This window comes from Andrena cerasifolii, chromosome 5, assembly GCF_050908995.1.
Source record: "Andrena cerasifolii isolate SP2316 chromosome 5, iyAndCera1_principal, whole genome shotgun sequence".
NCBI classification, from domain to species: domain Eukaryota; kingdom Metazoa; phylum Arthropoda; class Insecta; order Hymenoptera; family Andrenidae; genus Andrena; species Andrena cerasifolii.
In genome coordinates, this window is record NC_135122.1 from 11,006,583 (window position 1) to 11,028,257 (window position 21,675).

The 21,675-nt window shown below is 49.1% G+C and overlaps 2 protein-coding genes across 15 annotated transcripts in view; one reads left to right on the top strand and one right to left on the bottom strand.

Annotated features, from left to right (window-relative positions):
* The window catches only part of Msp300 (Muscle-specific protein 300 kDa), a 99,972-nt gene extending 79,995 nt beyond the window's left edge, over positions 1-19,977 (top strand). For all 14 annotated transcript variants that reach the window (XM_076811792.1, XM_076811794.1, XM_076811799.1 and 11 more), the window contains 8 exons: positions 5,408-5,710; positions 10,144-10,401; positions 12,439-15,165; positions 15,246-15,430; positions 15,669-16,175; positions 16,844-17,087; positions 17,559-17,614; positions 18,152-19,977. In XM_076811792.1, coding sequence (XP_076667907.1) covers positions 5,408-5,710; positions 10,144-10,401; positions 12,439-15,165; positions 15,246-15,430; positions 15,669-16,175; positions 16,844-17,087; positions 17,559-17,614; positions 18,152-18,371 — 4,500 coding nt within the window. In that variant the 3' untranslated portion in view covers positions 18,372-19,977. The remainder of the gene's footprint in view (positions 1-5,407; positions 5,711-10,143; positions 10,402-12,438; positions 15,166-15,245; positions 15,431-15,668; positions 16,176-16,843; positions 17,088-17,558; positions 17,615-18,151) is intronic.
* Rab3-gap (Rab3 GTPase activating protein) overlaps positions 1-21,675 on the bottom strand; it is a 313,138-nt gene that overhangs the window by 265,146 nt on the left and 26,317 nt on the right. The gene's annotated exons all lie outside the window — the stretch shown is intronic.

Genomic DNA, 21,675 nt, shown 5'->3' on the forward strand with positions numbered 1-21,675 from the left:
ACACTTGAAACTTCAACGGGAAAGTGCATTCTTGCGCTATGCACTCGTGCATCGTCAGTTACCAGTTACTGACACTTTTGAACAATTGGCGGTAGAAGTTATTTCTCTTTGTTCTTAATTACGTAATTTCGCAAAAAGTCAAAGATTGTCATTGGCACTTCTTGAACTCAGAAAGCCCACGCACTAACGCTTCTACACCCCGAAAATTTCACCCGAAAGTGCATGGATCGTTAGATGCACCGGTGCACCAGCCATCAACGATCCATCGATCGACTCCCTCACCGGAAGACGCTTTCAACCGCGATAACCTTCGCCACGTGCGAGAGGAGCGCGGTCGGTTCCACGCATGCGTGTTTCTGTAGCAGGATTGGTGTTATCGTGGGTCGCCTATCAGTGGCACGAGTCCCGTCGTCGCGTTCGCATCGGCCGCGCGCGCTCGAGCGCCACTTCCTCTTCTCGATCCTCCCGTGTCAGAGGGCACAGCGTGACGCGAGTGTTTTTGCTTGTTCCTCCTCCTTCTTTTTCTTTCTTTTTATTCGTATTTACTGGCGCTTCGCGGTCTCCTCGTCGAGAGGGTCGATTTCGCGGTGCGGTTACCGAAATTTCGTCGACGCATCGTGAGATGAAGAATGAAGAACGGCGTTGACGCGATCCACGCGAATGATCGACGGGACGATCGGCGACACGTCGATTCGCGGAGAGCCGAGTATGTTTGCCCCCGACGCACCGAATCGGCTGGTCGGAAGTAAGTACCTTGAATATTCATATCCCGAGGACCCACTCTTGCTGACGAGTCCGCGGTGAACTGTTCGCGAAACTCGACGACCGCTTGGGATAATCTAGTGTTGCGTTAGGCGGGTTTCTCTAGTTTATTCAGAAGTTCATGTGTACAGTTCTCCATTTATTTATTTTCTAATTTAAGGATCACCTTGTTGTGCGTGTCTTTAATGAATATACGAGGAGGCGAATGGATTGATTCGCCTTGTCTTCAATTCTCTTCAAGCACACTGTGTTCCAAGCCTACACTTGGAATTCGAAGCGATTCTCTCTCACCTACATTGTTGAGAAATCCACAGTAGGTGGATGCGTGAATAACGCAATGTAAGGCCACCGAAACTTTTGTTTCCCCGGGTTGTCCCCTAGCTCGTAATCCCTTGTACACACAAACTGGAACCGGGTCGGATACCATACACAAACGTGCAAAAACAGATGACTCGTTTTAGAGAAACTATAGACACAGCTGTGCTCGAACCTGGCGTTTTCAGTTTCGATAAACAACGCTCGGTGGCATTGTTCTGGCGAATGATAAACGGCCGCGGGCAATTCAGTGCGCATAAATCATTGCATATATTAATGCGTAATGTACAGTAATCGTAATCAGCAACAGGTCGCGTAATTCTGCTACGTAGCAATGCCGTGACTACCGTCGAAAGTTCAATTGCGCCGCGACAATTGGAAGTTGAGTAAGAATGTGCCTTACGAGAAATTAACTTAATTGAAGAGTCGAGTAACTTAGTGTTTACTTGCAAGCTCCACTAACTGCTTCAATTAGTGCGGTTCGCCAAGCTCCATTTATTAACTGAAAGTAATAGCATATTACGAGGTTAATTGATATAAAAAAATGCGAGGCTCCTGGTGCCGGGGAATACGTTTGCCAGTGCGCGGCACATGTGAGGCCGCGACGGACGTGTCGCGTATTAAAATGAAGGGAAACGAAGGAAACACTTGGCCAGACGTGACGCTCGCTAATCCACATTGATATAATTACGCCGGATGACACGAACGACCAAAGCGGCTAGACGTATGACGCAGTGATACGGTATGTAAACTATGCCACGTGGAAAAGCACCGGCTTACCTAGCCTCGGAGCGCGCTCCGCGTGTTTACGATTTCCTTCCTCGACGCTCGCTCCCGGCTACGTTTCGCCTACCAAATTCTGCTGGCCGTCGAAATTAGACGTGCCACGGGCACGTACGCCCAGCCGCGCCTTTTTACGGCCTCCTTTTATGATCTTTCGTCCAGTTGCCATTCGCATCATTCGCGTCTAACAAAGTCCAACAATTTCTTTGAAAACGGCACGTCAGGAACGATTCTTTGCATGTACTTAAACTTCAAAGCTTCTACTTTAATATTTTCATACGCAGACAGCTGAGTTAGAAGATTTTCATTCAAGAACTTAGCGATGGACTTTTTTTTACTATTTTTCTGATTTCATAAAACTTATTTTTTTTTTTTTGTGAAAATAATCACATTCGTCTGGATTAGTTAGGCACAACGAGCTGGAACACCTTTCGCGACAAAAGAGTTTACCGTTCGAAAGTTTTTAGGCGACAGACGCACAGAAACTTTTCGCTTCATAAGTATATTAAGATATTCGGTTAGTTTAGCTGGATGTAATCTCCATTTGGTTTGCTGGATCGTTGGAGAGTTATTGCGCGCGAAGAGTCGGTAGGAGTTTCCAAAGGTTTCCCGTTAATTTTCCCAGACGCGTTGGCGCTCATTTAGCGAACCGGGGAATTTGCCGCGTCAGCGGCTAACGCATCGGGCGGATGTTTGAGGCCAACCGCGGCTTCCTGTCACTCGTCGCCTATCGCGATTCCGCGCCCACAATTCCAATCCGGGGGACCCGGTGCAGCGACTTCCTGTCTGCGAAAAATCGAGCGAGCGGCTCCGTTAAAATCGACAAGTGTCGCGGCGCGCGCGTGCCACGTAGCTTCTTGAAATAGACACCGGCAGACACCTCGGTTATCCGGATTAATCGCGGTAGCACCGTTTAGAGCGCTCTCTTCCTGGACCGCGAAGCCCTTTGCCTTTCAATTCTGGCTCGCTAAAAGAAAAGATACAGAAAACGTGAACGGTAGCATCGGCTGAGAAGTCTGAAATCTAAAAGTTTCTTTTATGTTGCGGAGTTGAGAGATTCGGGATTGAAATGTATCGATTCTCATCGATACCCCTGCGCTTCAACGGCAAAAGAATTTACTAAAAAGACAGAATTTTGAGGGAGAATCGAACGTCAATGGGTTGCGCTGAAAAAATGTTTCTGGAATCGCGATCTACGCGGAAGCTACATTTACGGGTAGATCGAGAACCGAGGAAAGTGTAAACGTATGCCTCAGCGCTGGATTTTCCATTTATGTTGTATCGTTCACAAAATACTCTCGTCTCATGTCCCGCCTTATCTCTATAATATTCTTCGCAATAATCTCTCTTACCATGGGCCTAATTCTCTTTCTACTCGACACCAACGACTCCTTTCCATACCGACACACTTGACATCTAAATTTGAATCATCCCTTGCTTATATTTCGGCTCATTACTATAATTCCCTCCCGCCTAATATTCGAGGTTTAAATTCGTTTCCTGATTTTAAATGTAAAGCTCGGCGATATATATGGTTACATTATGCGTCGCAATAACTTTCTAGTTTCTTAATGTTAGTTATTTTTTTTTAGTCGTTTAGTTAGTTAATTAGTTATGGTTGGGCTTCTAACAGGATTGTACTGCAGCCTCGCCATTTACTTCGCTTGTCTTTACGTATCATTTTCTTCTCTGGATGTGTCAAGTAATAAAGACGAATAATAATAATAATAATAATAAACTGTTTAAATTCGGTGCAACGCGAGTTTGTCGGGGAATATTTAGCAGCGTGGCGAGTAAGGAAGTTCGGCAGAGTGGTGAGGCGAGAATTTCGCGGCGATTCGATTTCCGCTTACGGTCTGGTCGGAAAATTCTCAGGCAGGTGAACGAACCCGAGTACACTACACAGAATTAGTTCAACCACGCTCTGACCGAATTCGAGCCTCGAAACGTGCTCGGTCTCGTGACTCAAAATTATTTATAGTTTGTATCTGAGGAAAACCTGGCGTGTGCATTCTTCGAGGGACGTATGCACTCGTCCATCCGAATTCCAAACGGTATCCAGCGATCTACGATCGAATCTCTGGCGTTCGCGCGTCCTTTCAATCACCTCTTCCTCGTTTCGTGAGAAGCAGCAGCAGCATCTTGCGCAGAAGTTTCACTTATTAACGTCGGATTCAAGAATTCTCCTTCGATTCTTGCTAGCGCTTCTTAGCGAGCAAATATGTACTCGGTAAACGGTGGAGGAAGTTCCCGGGAAGTTGGATGCTACGACCTCGGTTTATTGCAAGAGAAGAGAAAGGAATTGGATAAATATTTAAGATTTTATAGTAAGCTAAGGTCAGAGTTCGTAGATTTAGTGAAACTTCCTTATTTTTTTTTTTAATCGTTTGCATTATACGTGTTTGCTTGAACGGAGGAGAACAGAATATGCTAATGCCAGCGACGTCGACGAGGATTTACTTGGGAAACGTATCTCGAAGGTCCAGGGTTAATGGCTACGATGATCGCAATTAACTCGAAGATTATCGAGCAAATAATACACGTTCGTCCGATCACTAGTTTTAACCGAACAATAGAACAATGTCCGAGGCTTTTTCGAGACGTATCCATTACCCCTGTACTCTGCGTTGCATAACGGGCCATGCTCCATTCCACGTGACCGCGAGGAGCTCGCGAAATCGCCACGTATCGACGTAGAATATCACCGAGACCACGTCACAGATAATTTTAATCGTTGGTAATAAGCACGAAACGCGTGCAGTTCCCCTGGTTAGGCTCGTTTAATACACGCTGCGAGGTTCGCGCGATGAAATCACACGCAGCGCCTTCTCCTCCGTTGCATTGTCATTCAATTAGCACATGGAGCTGGGATACCGATCATCGGGGTGATTATGGGAAACGATAGCGATAGAAGCCAGGATCGTGGCGAGCGATCGTCCTTACCAAATCGATTCAAGTTTCATTGAACTCCGAGGCGAATAAAAGAAGCCTCTGCGCGCGAGGTCGCTTCTTTCATCTGCCCAGTGGCACGCGCCTAAATAAACTGATTAAGTGAACTCGATTGCACACGCTCAACCGACACGTGTATCGACCTCGATGGAAAAACGGGAGCCATAACGATTCCCAATTTATTTCCGCCTTCCTCCGCAATTCTCAGTAAATTGAAGCCTGATATCTAATGAATTCCACCGACCCTCTACGATCGAGCCTTCGGATATCCACGATATTGTATCCTCTCTGTAAGCTTTTAGAGTTCTCAAACTTGCCACGGATATCTCTACCCTCAGCGCAACAGATCATTAGCATAAAATTCACATCTCCCATTCAATTTCCGTCCCCCCCACGAGTTTCCTATTGAATCTCAAATTTTAAGCAACTTCTTACGCCTCCCTCCGCGTTCCTCCCACTTGTCGCGATGAAATTCAGTCGACGCGCGGTGCGTGGACTCTGCTCGCGACCGAGTTAACAGGAAACGGAAGGAGATAGGAGAAGCTGGCGCGAGTGGCTGCATTCGAAGAAGCGCTGTTTTATGTGTCTCTGGCTTCAGGGTCTCAGCGGTGATTTGGGCGTGCGTGAAGTTCTCATTGGCGAATTGCGAGAGGCTGCCGAACCTCTGCGGGAGGGTTGCGCTGCAGAGGTCCGCGAGAAGGTCGAAGCGGCGGTAAATGAGGCGGTACAGGCCTGGGAGGACACCAGGGCCGAATTAGATACCCTTTGCACCAAGTATCAGCACGCGTGCAGATTGTGGCAGCAGTACAAAGACTCGAGCGCCGCGGTTAAGGCCTGGGTGGACACGCAGATGGACAGCGTCGCCAACCTGCCACCTGAAGAGGCCGTCAAACACATCAAGGTAAGCTTATCACTCCTCCCTCTTCTAAATCCACGCGCTCTTCTTCTCTGCGCTGTCCTTCGTCTTCTCTCTTCTTCTCTGCGCATTTTATTCGGCAGAGAAGTAGCGTAGAATACGAGTATCGCGCGAGTGGCGTTTTTTTTTTCTAAATAAAGTCGAAGGAGAACGAATGCCGAGGACTGAAAAATCGTGGGAATAGTGGAAGTGGAAAGTTTGTACGAATTTATATTTAGCATTCGTGTCAGCAGATAAAAGATTCGGAGTACGTGAATTATGTACCAATGGAACTGTGAGATAGCTTGGCTATGTGCTTAGCGTGCCCTGCGTTCGATGCTTCGCGTGATTTTGTTTTTATGAGCAGGTATAAAGCTGCGAATCCACGATCAGATTTTTTACACGAGACTTCTCTATCGGGAGACAAAAATCTCAGCAACAACTAAATGTAAATAATGGAGGTAGTCGCGAGAGACTTTTGAATATATATCGTGAAACTTGTCTCGTGAAACTGATGAGAAAATAATTAAAAAGATATTGAAATAATTGCCTCACGTGAGTCACGATATTTTTCTCCGATCGTGGATTTGCACCTTAAGAGATCAGTTTATTTCGAACGGCGGACCCGAAATCCTATTTTGCGGGGCATGCTTCAGTCAATTGTTCTGGCAGCCGTGACTCACCGGGACCGATTAGGGAATTAGCGGTAACAAGAGAAGTCGTAAAAAGGAAAGTAAATTCTTCCAGGCAAATGCATTAAATGCCTCAGGTAAATGCCTTTGCTATCTCCGGTCGAATTCTACCCGACTGTTACGTGTTTATGTGACCCATCGTTTAAACATTAGCACGTCACCTTTCGGAGACGTACCTTCAGCTGCTTATTCAATCAGCATACCGTGCCGGCAAAAAGAACTTTCTAAAACACCTGCAGGTGCAGCCAGAGTAGCGAGAGTCATCGTTATCGTGAAACGTCCATGCTGATCGATCAGTGACATTGTATACACTGCCAAAACAAGGCGAGCTGTCTACCGTGGTCAGATAAGCGGTAAATTCTGCACTTTCGGCGATTTACCGAGCCACCATCGATCGATACTAAAACTTCAGATAACAACCTGGTAACAGAAGCTTCACACTTCTCGCACCTTCCTTCTTTCATAAAGGAGAATGGTAAAAATTAGTCAACTTCGCACCTGGCTGGCAACGAAAGTTTTTTGCAGGATATGTTTCTACAGGCCTTAAGGAATCCGAAATGCACAATTGTTTATCTTGGAGACGTTTGGAAAGTTATAAAAAAATAAGCGTAAAGTTCGGAATGGCGTCGTTAGTAAAAATATTCCCAATAACAGACAATATTTGCCAGAGAAATAATGATAATGTTAAGAAACACCGTTTGAGTTAATGTTTTATTGTGTAATGCCACAATGACCGAGTACACCAGCGTGGATTCGAGTTGAATTTCTCTTTCCTCGCTTACCTACCCTTTTACTTACGCGCTTGTGACTGGCAAAGTGCAAAAGATTTCGAGAAAACATTTAGATAAATGTTACACCGTTTCTGAAGGTCTATATGCGTCGGAAAGAATTTTCGAAGAAATATATTTTTGTAATATTCGCTAATTATTTATAACTTTCCCATCGCCCTCAGGGTAAATTATTATGCAATTCGGATTCCTTAAGAAGGTATTCTCGTCTAGAAGGCCAGCTTTGTGCCTTTCTTTAGGGACGATGCCCATAAAACCTGCACAGTTTTCACCGACGAGCATTATCCACAAATATTTATTAACATTTCACTTAGTTGTAAAAAATTTTTCAGCCATATATAATAATAATTAACGAAGATGTGGGTCATCTCGTAAAGCGTGTGCAAAAAAAAAGTTGCCTCACGATGCATACGATTCCGGCTGTTCCGCTGATCCAAAACAAAAAAACCGAAAGGATTCTTAATCAGTAAGAGTGTGGCTATAGCCGGTAGCAGATTTATGAAAAAAAATTAAAAATTCACAAAATGACGGGACTTTGAATTTAAACTCATCTTTCCCATGTTTTTCGTCTTTAAACGGCCTTAAACTTATGAAAAAAGCTTGTATATATGACTGAAATTTATTTTACAACTTATTGAGATGTTAGCAAATACGTAGGGTTAATGCTTATCGGTAAAAATTTCGTAGTCCTTTGTGGGTGGTCCCTAAAGAGAACAGAGGACCTCGTCCCTCTGCATGAGAGTACCCCTTTAAGACCTATTGAAACATATCCTATAAAACTCTTTGGTTGCCAGGCAGGTCCACAATCGACCAATTTCTACCATTCTCCTTTCCCAACAATTATTCAAACTACTAGCTAACGACATCCTCTCGTCTTCTCATCCCAGTTCCCTGTACCAACCCTTCGTCTTCTCACCACGTGCACCCAGAGCTAGAGCAGAACCGTACACCCTTGAATCAACCTCCGCTCAGCATCACGCCGCTACACCCACCCCGCCCAGCAAAAGCATAGCGCGTAAGATGCCAGACAGGGACGCTGACACTAGTGTCCGACCCCCTGAATGGGGGATTCTCACCGAGGCCAGTGCTATCTGGCAGAAATGCGGGCCGGGACGGGGCACCGTGGGGCTCGCCCTACGCGTGTGCGTGGAAACGTGAGTCTGCGAGGGTAGGTCGTTGGAATACGGGGCAAGGGAGTCTCCCACCACTCGGGGTCGGTGTATGCGCATCGATCCCCCCCTGAGGACGGCAGTCTGGTCCAGAGCGTCGGGACGCCCGTTTCTCCGTGACGCTCTCTCGCGTTGCTATCTCGGTCTCGGGTTTATCGCGCGATAACGAGCCGCGGCACCGTAAACAGCGCCGCTAATTTCGCAAGCACGCGACCCGATTATGTGCCACTCTCCATACCGGCAGCCCGCTGTTTCCGGTTACAAGCGAGCGCACGAAGCATGTGCTCCGTCTCGGAGCGGCACGTGTACGCGGGGCGACGCCGCGGCGTGACGCGCTCTTCTGGGGAATAGGGACGATGAACGGTGACCTAAATTGAGGATCATGTGCACGCCCGAGGAGATAAAGGTACGATCCAAGGGATCCTGTCTCTCTATCGATTACGCCGGAGGCTGGTCTTTATGTCTTGTCCGGGGCTGCATCCCCCTTTCTCTGTGCCCCGCTCGACTCCAGATGACACCGTTGTCCCCTAATGCTAGCTCCCCTTCAGCGACGCAGAAGCTTCAACCCTTTCCTTCGATCAAGTGCAGCCACCACTCTTGTGTTCGAATCGCGTGGCATCTAATATAAACGTGACGGCGCGGACCGGAATAGAATCGTGTGCGGAATCTTTGCGCACAGTGGGCTCTACTAAATCCTGGATTCGCGCTCGCCTCTCCGGCAACTTGGCGTATCGAAAGACCCAGTTCAGCGGCGTAAATACAGATAAGGTGGGACTGGGGCGTTGATAAAATGCTCGCGGATTGGATTTTCAGAGTTTCACGTCGCTGCGAGGGGAACGTCGAGTGGGAGGATGCTTTTCACATCAGACTTTAGACTCATCAGAGGCTCCATCGAATCGCGTCCGCCAGAAGCATCTGTCACTCGCGCCCGTTTCGCGGTTTTTCTACCGTCGCCCCGTCTCTGTCTTTCGCCCATTCATTCGTGCCATTCACTTTTCCGCGCGACACCACCCATTCACGCGCCCCTCCCCATCGTGCGTGTGTGCGCGTCGTGATCGCTTCGTGTCATAGATGAAATTTGAATTCGGGACGCATAGAGGCGACGCTACGTCCGCGCGCCTTGCGCAAGCTTCTATTCATAGAGGCGTCAAACATACTCTCGTTTCAAGAAATAATCCCGCTACTTTGCAACCGGTGGGTGACAGGGTTCTGAAATCCTGCGAACGAGAGGAGATCTGGACGGTGGAATTGGTAGACGGTTCCCAATTAACGTCCGCTCCAAACGAAGACGCGAACGGTTCGAATTAGAGCAGTAAAATCCGAGTCAACGTTTAAAGTCATCGCACTCGCGGTATCTAACTGACAGTAGCTTCCATCCCACCGTTCCCCCGGAGCACTCTCCTCAGCCAGGAATACCAGACGACGATAAGCAGTTGAAACGCAAAGAATCGCATTACATATGCATGAGGACGCGAAGCATGGGTCGCGGAAGTTTCTGACCGTCATTCAGAGATCCATTCGCTGCCCAGACGTCCGCTCCTTTTCTCCCAACATCGATCACAAACCTGTCACGTGCATCCCTTGCATCCATCGTTCACTTCCCACCCCCGATCCTCCCGCAATGCTGCTTCGAAAGGACACTTCTGTCTCGAGAGTCTCGGAGCACAAAGTGTCGACGCTGTGATTTAAGAGACTCGCTCTTCCTCGTAGTCCGATAAGAATGGAGGGCGTGTGAAGCACGAGGAGCGATTGGAGCACATGGTTCTCTGACCGCTGCGACTTCCCAACAGATTTGCGAGGAGACAATGGCAGAGCACAAGGAGAGGCTAGCGAAGCTCCAAGGCCTGGTGGCGCAGATCGCGTCGGACGTCGGGCTGGACGCAACTGGACCGCTGCACGGCGAGGTGGAGGCCCTGGGGCAACGCCTCGAAGACATCCGCGAGACCTTGTCTTGCCTCGCGGACGCGGCGGACGCCCGTGCCCTCAACCAGGAGCTCGCGCGCGGCGATCTGTGCCAGACGAAAAATTTCCTGGACTCGGTCCAACAGGCAAGTAATTATATAATCTTTCCGCGGGATGTCGCGGCTTTTTTAGAGCCTCCAGATCTTGCAAAACCAAGGGGTAGGCGTTGACACGGAACGAGTTCCTTTCCCGTCTCGCGAGCTCATTTATTTTGCGCCTCTTTTTTCGGGGGTGGCGTGACGCGATCGATAAAGCTTAGCGAGTGTTTCGGGGATGTCAAGTAGATGCTGTTTTTTTTTTTAGGAAAGTGGATCGGTAGAAGGATTTAGTGGATGTTGGGTGTAAGGGAAGGTAGGGAAGGAATATATAAGTTGGACCGTGAAGACTGAAGTAGCTTCTGGTTAGATGGTGAATGGAGCGTTTCTTAGGCCTTCCTCTGGGAAATTCGTAAACAGTAGCGTCGCGCCGTAAATATTTTAGCCGCGTGTATCGATGGAAAGCCTGTTGACATGTGCGCTTAACGTCGCCCAGTTAGCGCCCCGCCGTGTTTATTTAAATTAGCGGCAGACGGTACACGGCTACTCTTCCTCGGCCGAGGTCACTGCTCGCTACGGCATTACAATTTGTTAGAAAATCGCTCCGACGTGTGTCGACTCGAAGAGATATGGCAACAACACGCGTTGCATCTGCTTTCGAGGCACTTCCTCTTACTCGCTACTGTCTTAGTAGCCAGCCGCTGTGGAAACGATTTCTCGTAGATTTTATTAAAGTTTCTGAAGCATTTCGGTTAGAATTCGAAGGACGGGAGCAAGCCTATTTTTAAAATTCTATTTTCCTATCGTCGCAAAAGCCCCGCCACGTTAAAGGAACAATCCGAGTCGATTAGCCGAACGGAAACTGTATTTCGAGATCGATGAATCGGGTAAAGATCGAGCCTCGGCGCGACGTCCGAATTCCACGGGGCGCGTTTCTGAGAAACGAGGGTCTCTAAAGCTGTGACTTTCATGCGCTGAAGAACGACGTGCTCGCACTGTCTTCGTGTTCTCTTATTCTGGCCTTCGCGGATTCGTCTGGAAGCATGGGATGCCTCTGATGGTCCGTGCAGACTGCAGGCCATTCCAATTTCTTCGAGCCCAACATACGGCACCTGTGCGGCTGAATATAACATTCCTAAATGAATTGGGGAAAATTTCCAAGCCTCTGCACTTTGAACTATCTAAATGAAACTATTCCCATAACACGAAGAAATAAATTCCTGGCAAGCTAGCCGCATACTCGAGGGCGAAGGAAGCAGCGTTCAACATTAGCCCGGATGACAGCGAATTATCTTTTGACGCAACCCTTTAGGTGGAGGCAGAACCGTGCACGCGTCAGAAGGAGCCCCGCGGTTATTTTTATGATCGCGCAAGGCTAGCCTAGTAGGAAGCGCGGCTGAGAGGACCTTGGCCGATTCCGCTGATCACTCGACATTTTTTCGAAAGGAGCCCGCCGCGGAGCGCGGCGCGTCCGCCACCCCTCAAGGTGATTTCTTGAGCGTCCGTCAGGCCGAGCGCGTTACTATTGGTGCTTGGCACAAGCCCGCGGATCATTAGCTCCGCTCGCACGCGCGTTTATATTTTAATCGCGTTAGTTCCGAAACAATTTGTTGTGTCAAGGCCGAGGGGCTTAACCCGGGGTGGCAATTGCATCAGTCACGAAATCCGCAACAGCTGAATCCGGACGGTGCACCTACGCCGCCTCGCCTCTCTTGGTCGAAAGTTTCCGACGCCACCTCCTCGAGGACTCGCCTTCGATTCCTCCGACGGCCCTCCCCGATAGAATTTACGGCGATGATCGTCCACGGTGATTCCGATTGTCGATGGAAATCCCCAAGGACACCTGCACCGGGAATAGAAGACGCTTCGTAGCTCGAGCTCGTCGGAATTGCTCGAGCATCGGGGATAGAAAGAGTAGCGGAGTTGGGGGTAGTTAGCAGTTGGGATAAGTTCGCATCGATTCATATTACGTACTTGAGAAGATCGATGCAATGTAATAATTCCCTTCCGATCGTTTACGAATGCAAGCTTCTTAAGGAGCCGAGAATGTAGATTGATTAGCTGACGTATTCTTCGTTTCCTCCTCAGAGCCTGACCGCGGTGAGCCAAGGCGAGTCGAAGGAGCAGCTGAAGCTGCTTAGGAACCACCTACTGGCCCTCACGTGCACGGAGCCCCAGCTGCAGTCCATCAAGGAGCGCAGCCTGGAAGTGTCTACGCAGGAACCGTCGGTGGTGGAGGTGCTGCAGCTGTGGCAGAAGGTGTTCAGAGAGACCTTCCAGCAGTACCATCGGCTATCCACTCGTCTGGTGAAAACGCAGGACGGGGCGACGGCCCTGAAGCTCTGGCAGGAGTACTTGACACACGTGCAGGACTTCCTGTCGAACGGCTTGCCCGGTGACTACAACGGCCTGTCGGAGCACAGGAACCTCTGCGAGGTGCACAAGAACTTGCTGACCGACAAGCAGAATCTCATCATCACGGTGCGCGCGGAGGAGGGCAGCAACCTCTCCACCACGGAGCAATTCAACATCCTCACGAACCTGCACAATGAGACCCTCGCCAGGATCATGGAGAGGCACGCGGCAGTCCGCGACAGGCTCGCGGGATGGGACAGGTACAAGCTGGACCAGAGCAAGCTTCTAGCCTGGCTGAAGGAGGTGGAGAGGGAGCGAAGCCAGCTACAACTGCGGTTCATCCATCTGCGGCGATTGGACAAGATCCTGAACAGGATACAGACGCTGCTGGAGAAGTTGCCGCAGGGAGAGTCCCAGCTGGAGTACCTGCAGGAGCAACAGGAGTCCCTGCTTACCAACTGCGACGAGGCGCTGGCGGTGTCCATTCGAATGAAGCACGCCGCTGACGCTCAGAGAATCGGCAATCTGAACGCGAGCTTGGAGACCTGGCGGGACTTCATCCAGAGGATACAGAAGCTCCACGCGGAGTACGAGGAGCAGACGAACAGGATCACCGCGACGTTCGAAGAAATCAGTCAGATCCTTAGCGCCACCTTCCACGCGAAGGCTGCGAGTCTGGCGACGACGAAAGAGGAGTTAGAGTCGATTCAACGACAGCAGACCAGGCTGTCCAGTATGACAGCGGACCTAGAGTCCCTCGGAGTGATCACGGAACAGCTGAGGGAGTGTTTGAGTCCATCGGACATGAAAGCCCTGCACCAGCAGCGGTCGCTGCTGTGCCAGCAACACGGCGAGCTCGAGCACCAAGCAGCGTTGCTGGTGTACAGGCTAGAGGAGCGTTGCGGTCTGTACGATCGCTGGAGGGGCAGGCTGGGCAGGTTTCTAGCATGGACAGACGAAACGGAGGTTAGGATCCAGATGTCAGATTCGATGGCTACCAACGAGCCAGAGGAGACCCTGAAGAGGTTGGAGTGCGATCTGCAGGCTGAGATCGCGCTGAAGCAGCGCGAAGTCTCGTGGCTGCAGGCCACCGGCCAGGATCTGATCCAAGTGGCCGAGGAGGAGGAGAAGGACAGGCTGCAGAGGTCGTTGGACGAAGCGAACGAAAGATGGGACCGGCTGTTGGCCACGGGCAAGGCCAGAGCGACGAAGCTGGTAGACCTGATGAGAAGCATGGCCACGTTGGAGAGGAGGATAAACGAGCTGAGGACCTGGCTGGCCAGCGTCGAGTCTCAGCTCTCGGAGACGTTTGTCATCGAGGACATCGCGCAGAGCTGCATCGACAAGAAGCTCGAGGACCACGACCACCTCCAGAAGGACATCGAGGCGGAGAGCGGGAATATCGGCGAGGTTCTGAATCTCTGCGGGATACTCCTCGGCGACTGCGACGCTTGGAAGGCCTCCTTCAACACGGACGCCATAAGGAGCGGGATGGAGGGCCTGGAGCGCAGGTGGACGGCCACTTGCGTGAAGTCAGCGGGTAGGAAGGGGAAGATCGTGCTCGCCTGGAAGATCCTGCAGGAGCTGGAGCAGATAAAGGCCGAGCACGGGGACTGGCTCGAGGCGACAGATAAGGTGCTCTCGGAACTGGAGGACGAGGCGTCGAAGGAGGAGCCGAAGAAGGTGATCGAGAGGGCGAAGAGCATCGCGGCGGACGTGGAGACGCGCGAGTCAGTGATCAAGGCGATAGAACAGCACTTTGGCCGATTGGCTAGGACTGGCCTAGATCCAGATAATCTGAAGTCGCTTATCGGCGGCACCAGGCGGCTTATCGATAAGTGGCAAACGCTGAAACCGAGAGTGAACGCCGTCTTACTGTCGCTCCAGCAGGGGCAGAAGAATTACCGGGACTTCATCACGGTGCACGGCGCGGCGGTGGTCGGCTTGACACAGGTCGACGTTCGGCTGACCAGGACGCAGCACCTAGCCACGCCCGAGCAGAAGGCGTCGATACGACACAGGCTGCATCAGCTGAACGAGATCGAGGAAGAGCTGAGGACGCAGAACATCACGCTTCAGAAGGCTGACCAGCTGGCCTTGAAGGTAATGCAAGAATGTCATTCGGATGAGGTGGCCACGATCCAAGAATTGGTGGACGAGTATCAGCTGCTGTGGGAGGACATAAAGAAGAGAGTGGCTTCTCTGAGAACGGAAATCGAAGGGCAGGAGAAGCTGGAGGTTGACGAGGCTGTGCAGGTCGAGACTCTCAAGTTCGAGCAAGACTCTGCCGTTCAAGTGGACACATTGCCCAGGTTACTGAGGATGACATCCAGCGACGCGTACTTAATGGAGCTGGAAGCAGCGCTCGTTGAGTGCAGCGATGCACTGGACACGTTGGAGGTAGCCGTCACCCCGGATCCCGTCGCTGGACCAGGGTTGAACACGGCTGCTAAGAACATTGTGAGTGTAGAACGTATCGGAATATAGGAATCGGGTGTTCTCATTAATTTTACGGGACTCTGACCAATTCGTTATTATAGAGCAAACTGATCGGAAGCTGTCAATCGTCGATCGAGCTAGCCCGTCATCTCCACGGTCTGCTCATAGAAGACGGCAAGCTGAGCGTACAGGCCGCCAAAGGGAACGAGGTGGAAGCGTTGACGGACAGATACGACAATCTCCTCATCCTAGCGAGGACCCGGGAACAACAAATCAGAGAACTCAGGTAGAATCTTGAGAGAATATTGAGCGAAACATTTTTCACACGCAGGTTACTTATCACCGACATGTTCACCTCTCCCTGCGCCCAGTGAGTGTTTCCTCTTTCGCCCTAACAGTTTCTCAGTAACCAACCATTCTCCTCTAATCTCATCTGAAACTAGCCAAGTACTCTTTAAGAATCATGTCAGACCATAGTTGGAAGATCGTTGCAGAAGAGTGTATCGATGCGTTGGAATTTTCAGCGACAATGGAAGGCTGACGTGCCCCCTGTGCTCGCGTCGCAACTGGGCGCAACTGGAGAACGATCTATGGAGGCTGGAGAAGTGGCTGGAGCTCGCTGAGGGCACCCAAAGCGAGCAGCACTCGCCACCTAGCAATATCGAGCAACTGGAGGACGTGATACAGGAGCATCGCGAGTTCCAGCTGGACCTGGACAGCCACAAAAGCATCCTCGTCAGCCTCAACACCGTTGGTGCCCACCTGACTGACCACAACGAAGACACGCGCCGTTCCACGCAGCTGAGAGAAAGATTGGCAGTGGCGAACGAAAGGTGGAGCAAAGTATGCGCGATGGCTACACGGTGGCAGGAACAGCTGCAGGTTGCTCTGATGTCCAACCACCAGTTCCATCGCACGATAGAGGAACTGCTAGCTTGGCTCGAAAGAACGGAAGTTAGCATACGAGCCAGCGAGCCTGTCGACTTGACCGAATCCCCTGAAATCATGACCGCCAAGTATAATAAATTTAGGTACGTCTGGGTGGTTCACTTTTTATCTGATTTATCGTATGGGTTTCTTGGCAGAGAAAGAAGAAATTAGATTCAGTATTCTTCTCTTAAAATAGCAGCTTTCTATAGAGAAACAGTAAATATTAATGCAACTCAGTATAGTTTCACTTTGAATGAAGTGGTAATAAAGGGACTCACAAAGGAATATCCCGAACCCGAAAATTCAAAAAATTCTGAAACTTTGTGAATATGTAGAGGATTTCCTCCTGCTTGCAACGCAATTTTTTTTTGCTGCCGAAATTCACTCGAAGGGGGGAAATTAACCCCTGAAATTTCGGCTATTTTCCGATTTTGTGTTATAACTGGCGAACTATAAGAGATAGAAAAAAAATTTCACGACAAAAGTTACTTCCTTCAATTAGATCTAGCATTTGTTAAAAAAAAATATTTTACAGTTCACGCGTCATAACACAAAATCGGAAAATAACCAGATTTTCAGGGGTCAATTACGCCCCCTTAAAGTGAATTTGGGCAGCAAACAAAAATTGCGTTTAACCAGGAGGAAATCCCCTACATATTCACAAAGTTTCAGAATCTTTTGAATTTCCGGGTTCGGGATGTTCCCTTGTCAGCTAAATTCTCGTTGAATTTAATTCGTGTAGTAAGTAATTCGAGACCGTTCGTTTCAGGGAGCTGAGAAGCGACCTGGAGCGGTGCGAGCCACGAGTGCTGTCGCTGCAGGAGTCAGCCAATCAGTTGCTGGACGAGAAAGGTGACACCAGAGCTTGCCTGCAGGAGCTGCGACTCAGGTTGCAGTCCCTTCGACGACTGACAGGAATCTACGCCCTGAAACTGGGAGCTGCGCTCGGAATGGACCCCCGGGACGTCGGGCTCGCGGCCACGACCTCCTCTCTAGCATCCCTCTCTCACGACGTAAGCTCGAATGCCCTTCCCGTTACGTCCATCCCCTGAGAAACTTGAAGCATCGTAACATTCGAGCTGTTAACGTCTCGTACGAATATCTAGAGAGCCACAGGCGGTAGCTTTCAGACGGAAACCGCCAGGGAACGTCGGTCCTCTGTGGCTACCCGCCGATACTCCGATGGTTCATGCTTCTTAAATGTTAGCCTTCGGTGTAGACTCACGCACCACGTCTAGGGATCACGTTAATCGATACTTTAAACACGAGGCACGGAGGCGAATTAATATATCCCGCTACTCGGCCAATGGAAATGCCGATGGTGTAACTGTCGACAGTACACGTTCAGAAAGATGATTCCTGACGGTGTATTTAAAGCCTCCGATCGAGCCGTTCAGAATTTTCATCGCACCCGTGGCTCGTGACAGTAGCATTCACGTGCACAGTACCTTATTGTTTGTGTTTTCTCTTTTACTGTATTGTAGCTGCTCGACGAAGCTGCCTCTGGAACCGTTCGGCCCCACGACGCACCCGGCACAGAGTACGTTTCTTTCATTTTCTGTTTTTAGTTCCCGAGCAGCGTTTCCCCAATAACGAAACCTCGCACTCCCAGCTCTCTTTGCTCGGAGGATTAGTAGAAACTTTGGGAAACGTTGACTCGAACAGACTCGACGTCTCGTACGTATATACATATATTTGCGCTACCGCTCTAAAGTATTTGCCCATATCGTTTACTATCGCACCAATTCGTAACAATGATCAGCGTGCTAGGTGCCTAGAGAGCTTGATACAATTCCCGAGTATCTCCTGTTAGTATAGTAACAAACAGTCTCGAAGAAAGCTCCCAGCAAACGACCACCAATTGTGCAGCTCCGAGACGTCGACTGATTTCTCGTATCTTACCTTAATCTTCGTATCGAAACCCTTTCTTGAACGTTCCGCAAAGAACGCAGAGAGCGCAGAAGTGGGCAAAGGCTTAGAAGCGGCAGTGTACGTTCTGGAAGATGAAGAGTAGCATTTCCCGCTGGTTAGAGGAAGGTGACCACGATAACCATGGGTGTAAATGAACGTGTTTCAGTGGTGACAATGGCCGTCGAACGGTATTGTCGCGGGGATACCGTTTCCTGGGCCGGGTGTTGCGCGTTTCCTTGCCGATCCAGGCGCTGATGCTGCTGGCGCTAGGCGTCGCCTCGCTGGTGCCATCCACCGAGGAGGACTACAGCTGCATGCTGTCCAACAGCCTCGCGAGAAGCTTCACGCCGATGGTCGTCTACCCGAACGGCCCGCCGCCGATCTAGCCCTGAGGAGGCTGAACGCGAGACGCGGCGACCACGCCAGCCCCAGAAAGCCGCTCGGTCGGCACGGTCAGAGGAGCCGAGCGAGGCGTAGGCGCGAGGCCGCCAACGACCTGCGTAGCTACTTAACTAGTCTGTCGCGCGGTGATCTTCCTATTCTACTTAACAATCGATATAGAAACGCTGGAGCGAACGGGGACGCGCGTTCGCCTCCGGATTCCAATCGTACTGGGAACCGAACGCCCCTCGATCCACGTTCGTTTCCTTGAACGACCCCCCCCACAACCCCCTCGAATCGTTGACGACACGATGGACGATAACGATTTTACACGTGTGATAAAGATGTTTGTATTTGTACCGAGCACGTTGCACGGACCAAGAAACGATCGTCGCTGCGAAGGCGCCAGAATACGTTTGCCCGCCCCACCCCTATCCGTTCCTGTACATTCGTGATGTTCGCGCAATGTTATACTCCTGTAGGCCCGCGGGTCCGCGAAGAGATCGGCGAGAGGTCGGGGTCCACGACGACGTGACGCGGCCTCCGCGGGCACGGTGCATCCGATCGTTCCGATTTGTTTGTTAACCCGACATTCCATGTAACATTACCGCGGTTTCTATTTATATCGCTTAGGGGTGCAACGTGTAGATATCGTTTCCGTCGGTTGGCGACGATTGCCGATGATTTCCTCTTTTTTTTTCTGTTTTTCTTTCCTTCCCTCCTTTCCGTTCGGGTGCAGAGGGGGAGGAGCGGCGGCTAGCTAATGTCACATGGAATGCGCGAGGGAACGTTGACGATTTATTCTATTAACGATTTATCGACTGCGGGTCGTAACGGATCGCTTGGCGAGCACAAAGAACGCAGAGGTGGAAGCTGAGACGCGATCTTTCCGCGTGCTCTCGACGCTGTACGGGACGAAAGAAATACACACTTGTCCGACTTTATTTTTTATACGTTGCGTTTGTATGTCGAGAGAGGGTGAGCGCCACCCGACGTGTACGTCGAGGTAACGAAACGTCCATCGACCTTGGTACTTTAACGGAATCGCTACGCGAGAATAGTCATTGGTGCTAGTTCCATCGATAGAGATTTAAACGATGATAATAATAATAATAATATATATATATATTAATATATATATATATATATATATTAATATATTAATATATTGTACGATTTACGGTCGAGTTGTAACGAATCTGTTCTTCTTTCGTTTTATTTTCTACGGTTATTTAAGGAAACGAGAAGAAAAGACACGTATCGCATAATGGTATAGCATAATACGATGAAGTTACTAGCTGTTTACACGAGGACGAGGTGTTTTCCTTCGCGGGGAAGCCACGACCGGATTACGCACAAAAGAGATCACGAGAGTTCATTCGCGAGGTACAATAGAAGAAGAAGAAGAGAAAAAGTGAGAGAAAAAAAAACGAAACGAACCGTATTTATACGGAGCCCCCTACGCTAGTTTCGCTTCCTAATTTATCGGTAATCCTGCTTGCTGCGCGCGATCGAGCTTTGTTACGTATTTTTATAAGGACAGAGCTTTCCGAAAGCGGTGTACATCTGTCGATGTAATGTAATTACAATAAATTGAAACGTATACAGATATCCGCTCGAGTAATTGCCATTAAACCCGTGGAAAGTCCCGGTGCCAATCAGCTTTGAAATGGTATGCATCCTTCCGTCATTTTTAGGGGTGGCCGTTCTAAGTTCATCAAAGACTCGAGTAGGGGATAAGATTCTGCAATAGATCATTATTCAATAGATCCACTATAATAATTTACCATTAAGAACCCACCAGGAGTAGATAATTATTAGAAATACACCATCAGGAGTACGCTGGGAGAAGCAGATCACCCAGAAGTGGAGGAGCACCCCATCGCAGAATAAAATAACATTTCCTTCACCAAATTAAGATACCACCCCCCAGCCAAAGCACTTCTCCATTACCTACGCATAGATATTATAAAAAAAATAAATATTTTCTGTACTCGAGAGACCTAAGTCTGTTGACTCCTCGATCGTCACCTGCATCACCTTGGATCACAGACGCGAAACTCGCCGGCAGGTTGCACGACTAAGTGACAGAACAAACACACGTGCATCTTCCGCGCGGATTCGAGCCCGAATTCGTCCGAGCATCGTGGTAATTAAAGACGACTCGCTGAACGCTGCGGTTTGCGATCGCAGCCACGACGCTGCGGTTCGACAGGCGCCACAATTCGCTTTATCAGTGGCGCCTGAGGAAGTATACTTACCTGAAGGAGCACTCGACTTGCTGTCGTAAACGAGATATACCCCGCTGTTGACAGTTCTCGTTCACTTCTGTCGAAGTTCATTATACCCTCCATCCAGGCGTCTTTCGGCAAACACGGGCACTTCGCATAATCCTTGGCAGTCTCTTCTCTCCTCTTCTTCCCTTTTTTAAGGGGTCATTCCGGTTAGCGCGCCGACGAATTCAGCGATTTTCAGAAATCTATTGCGACGAGAATTATTGTAGCAGTGGAATAAAACTTTATTCTATTCATTAAACTACGTTTCTGCGGTAAATAAAAAATATAAATGTAATAAAATTATTGCTTTTTAAATGCTTTTGAAAACGGTCTTGATGACATTTTTAAAAATTCACGCCTCGCTCGTGAAGGCGATCTCAGCTGTTAGAATCATCTGAACCCAAATATCCAAACAAATTCCTGATCAGTATCACTGTCGCTATCGCTCGGACTACAATTAGTGATTCATCTTCAGAATTAGCAAAGTGGCGGGCAAAATGCAAGAAAAATGTTTTTCGCCTTTTTTCTTTTGCTATTTTCGATTTTAACTACTTGGTTCTAGTTCCTGCGAGAGTTATAGGTGTGCAGAATAAGCTGTACAATTTATAACGCAATCGGTTCGATAGATTTTGAGATTTTATCTTCACGATGTGAAAAAATGACGTTTCAAGAATAACACGTTCAAAGTTTTCATCTGTAGAGGCTAAAATAATCGGAATTTTTCCATGAAAGTTTAACAGTACATTCTTGAGGGTATGTACTTTCGAAAAATGTTTTAAAAAAATCCATTTTTTCATCCCGTCTAACTGGAATGAGCCCTTAAGATACGAATTTATTTATTTATTTATTATTATTATTTATTTTTATTATTATTATTATTGTTATTTGTTTTTAACGGGAATACCCTTTAGTATCCATCGGGAATTTATACCGAAGAGGCTTTGAGACTTCGCAAACGTCTAGCAGGTGATATTAAGAAAAACATTTTAAAAACATTCAGTCCTCTATGAAATCTCGCCGAACGTCGCGCAAT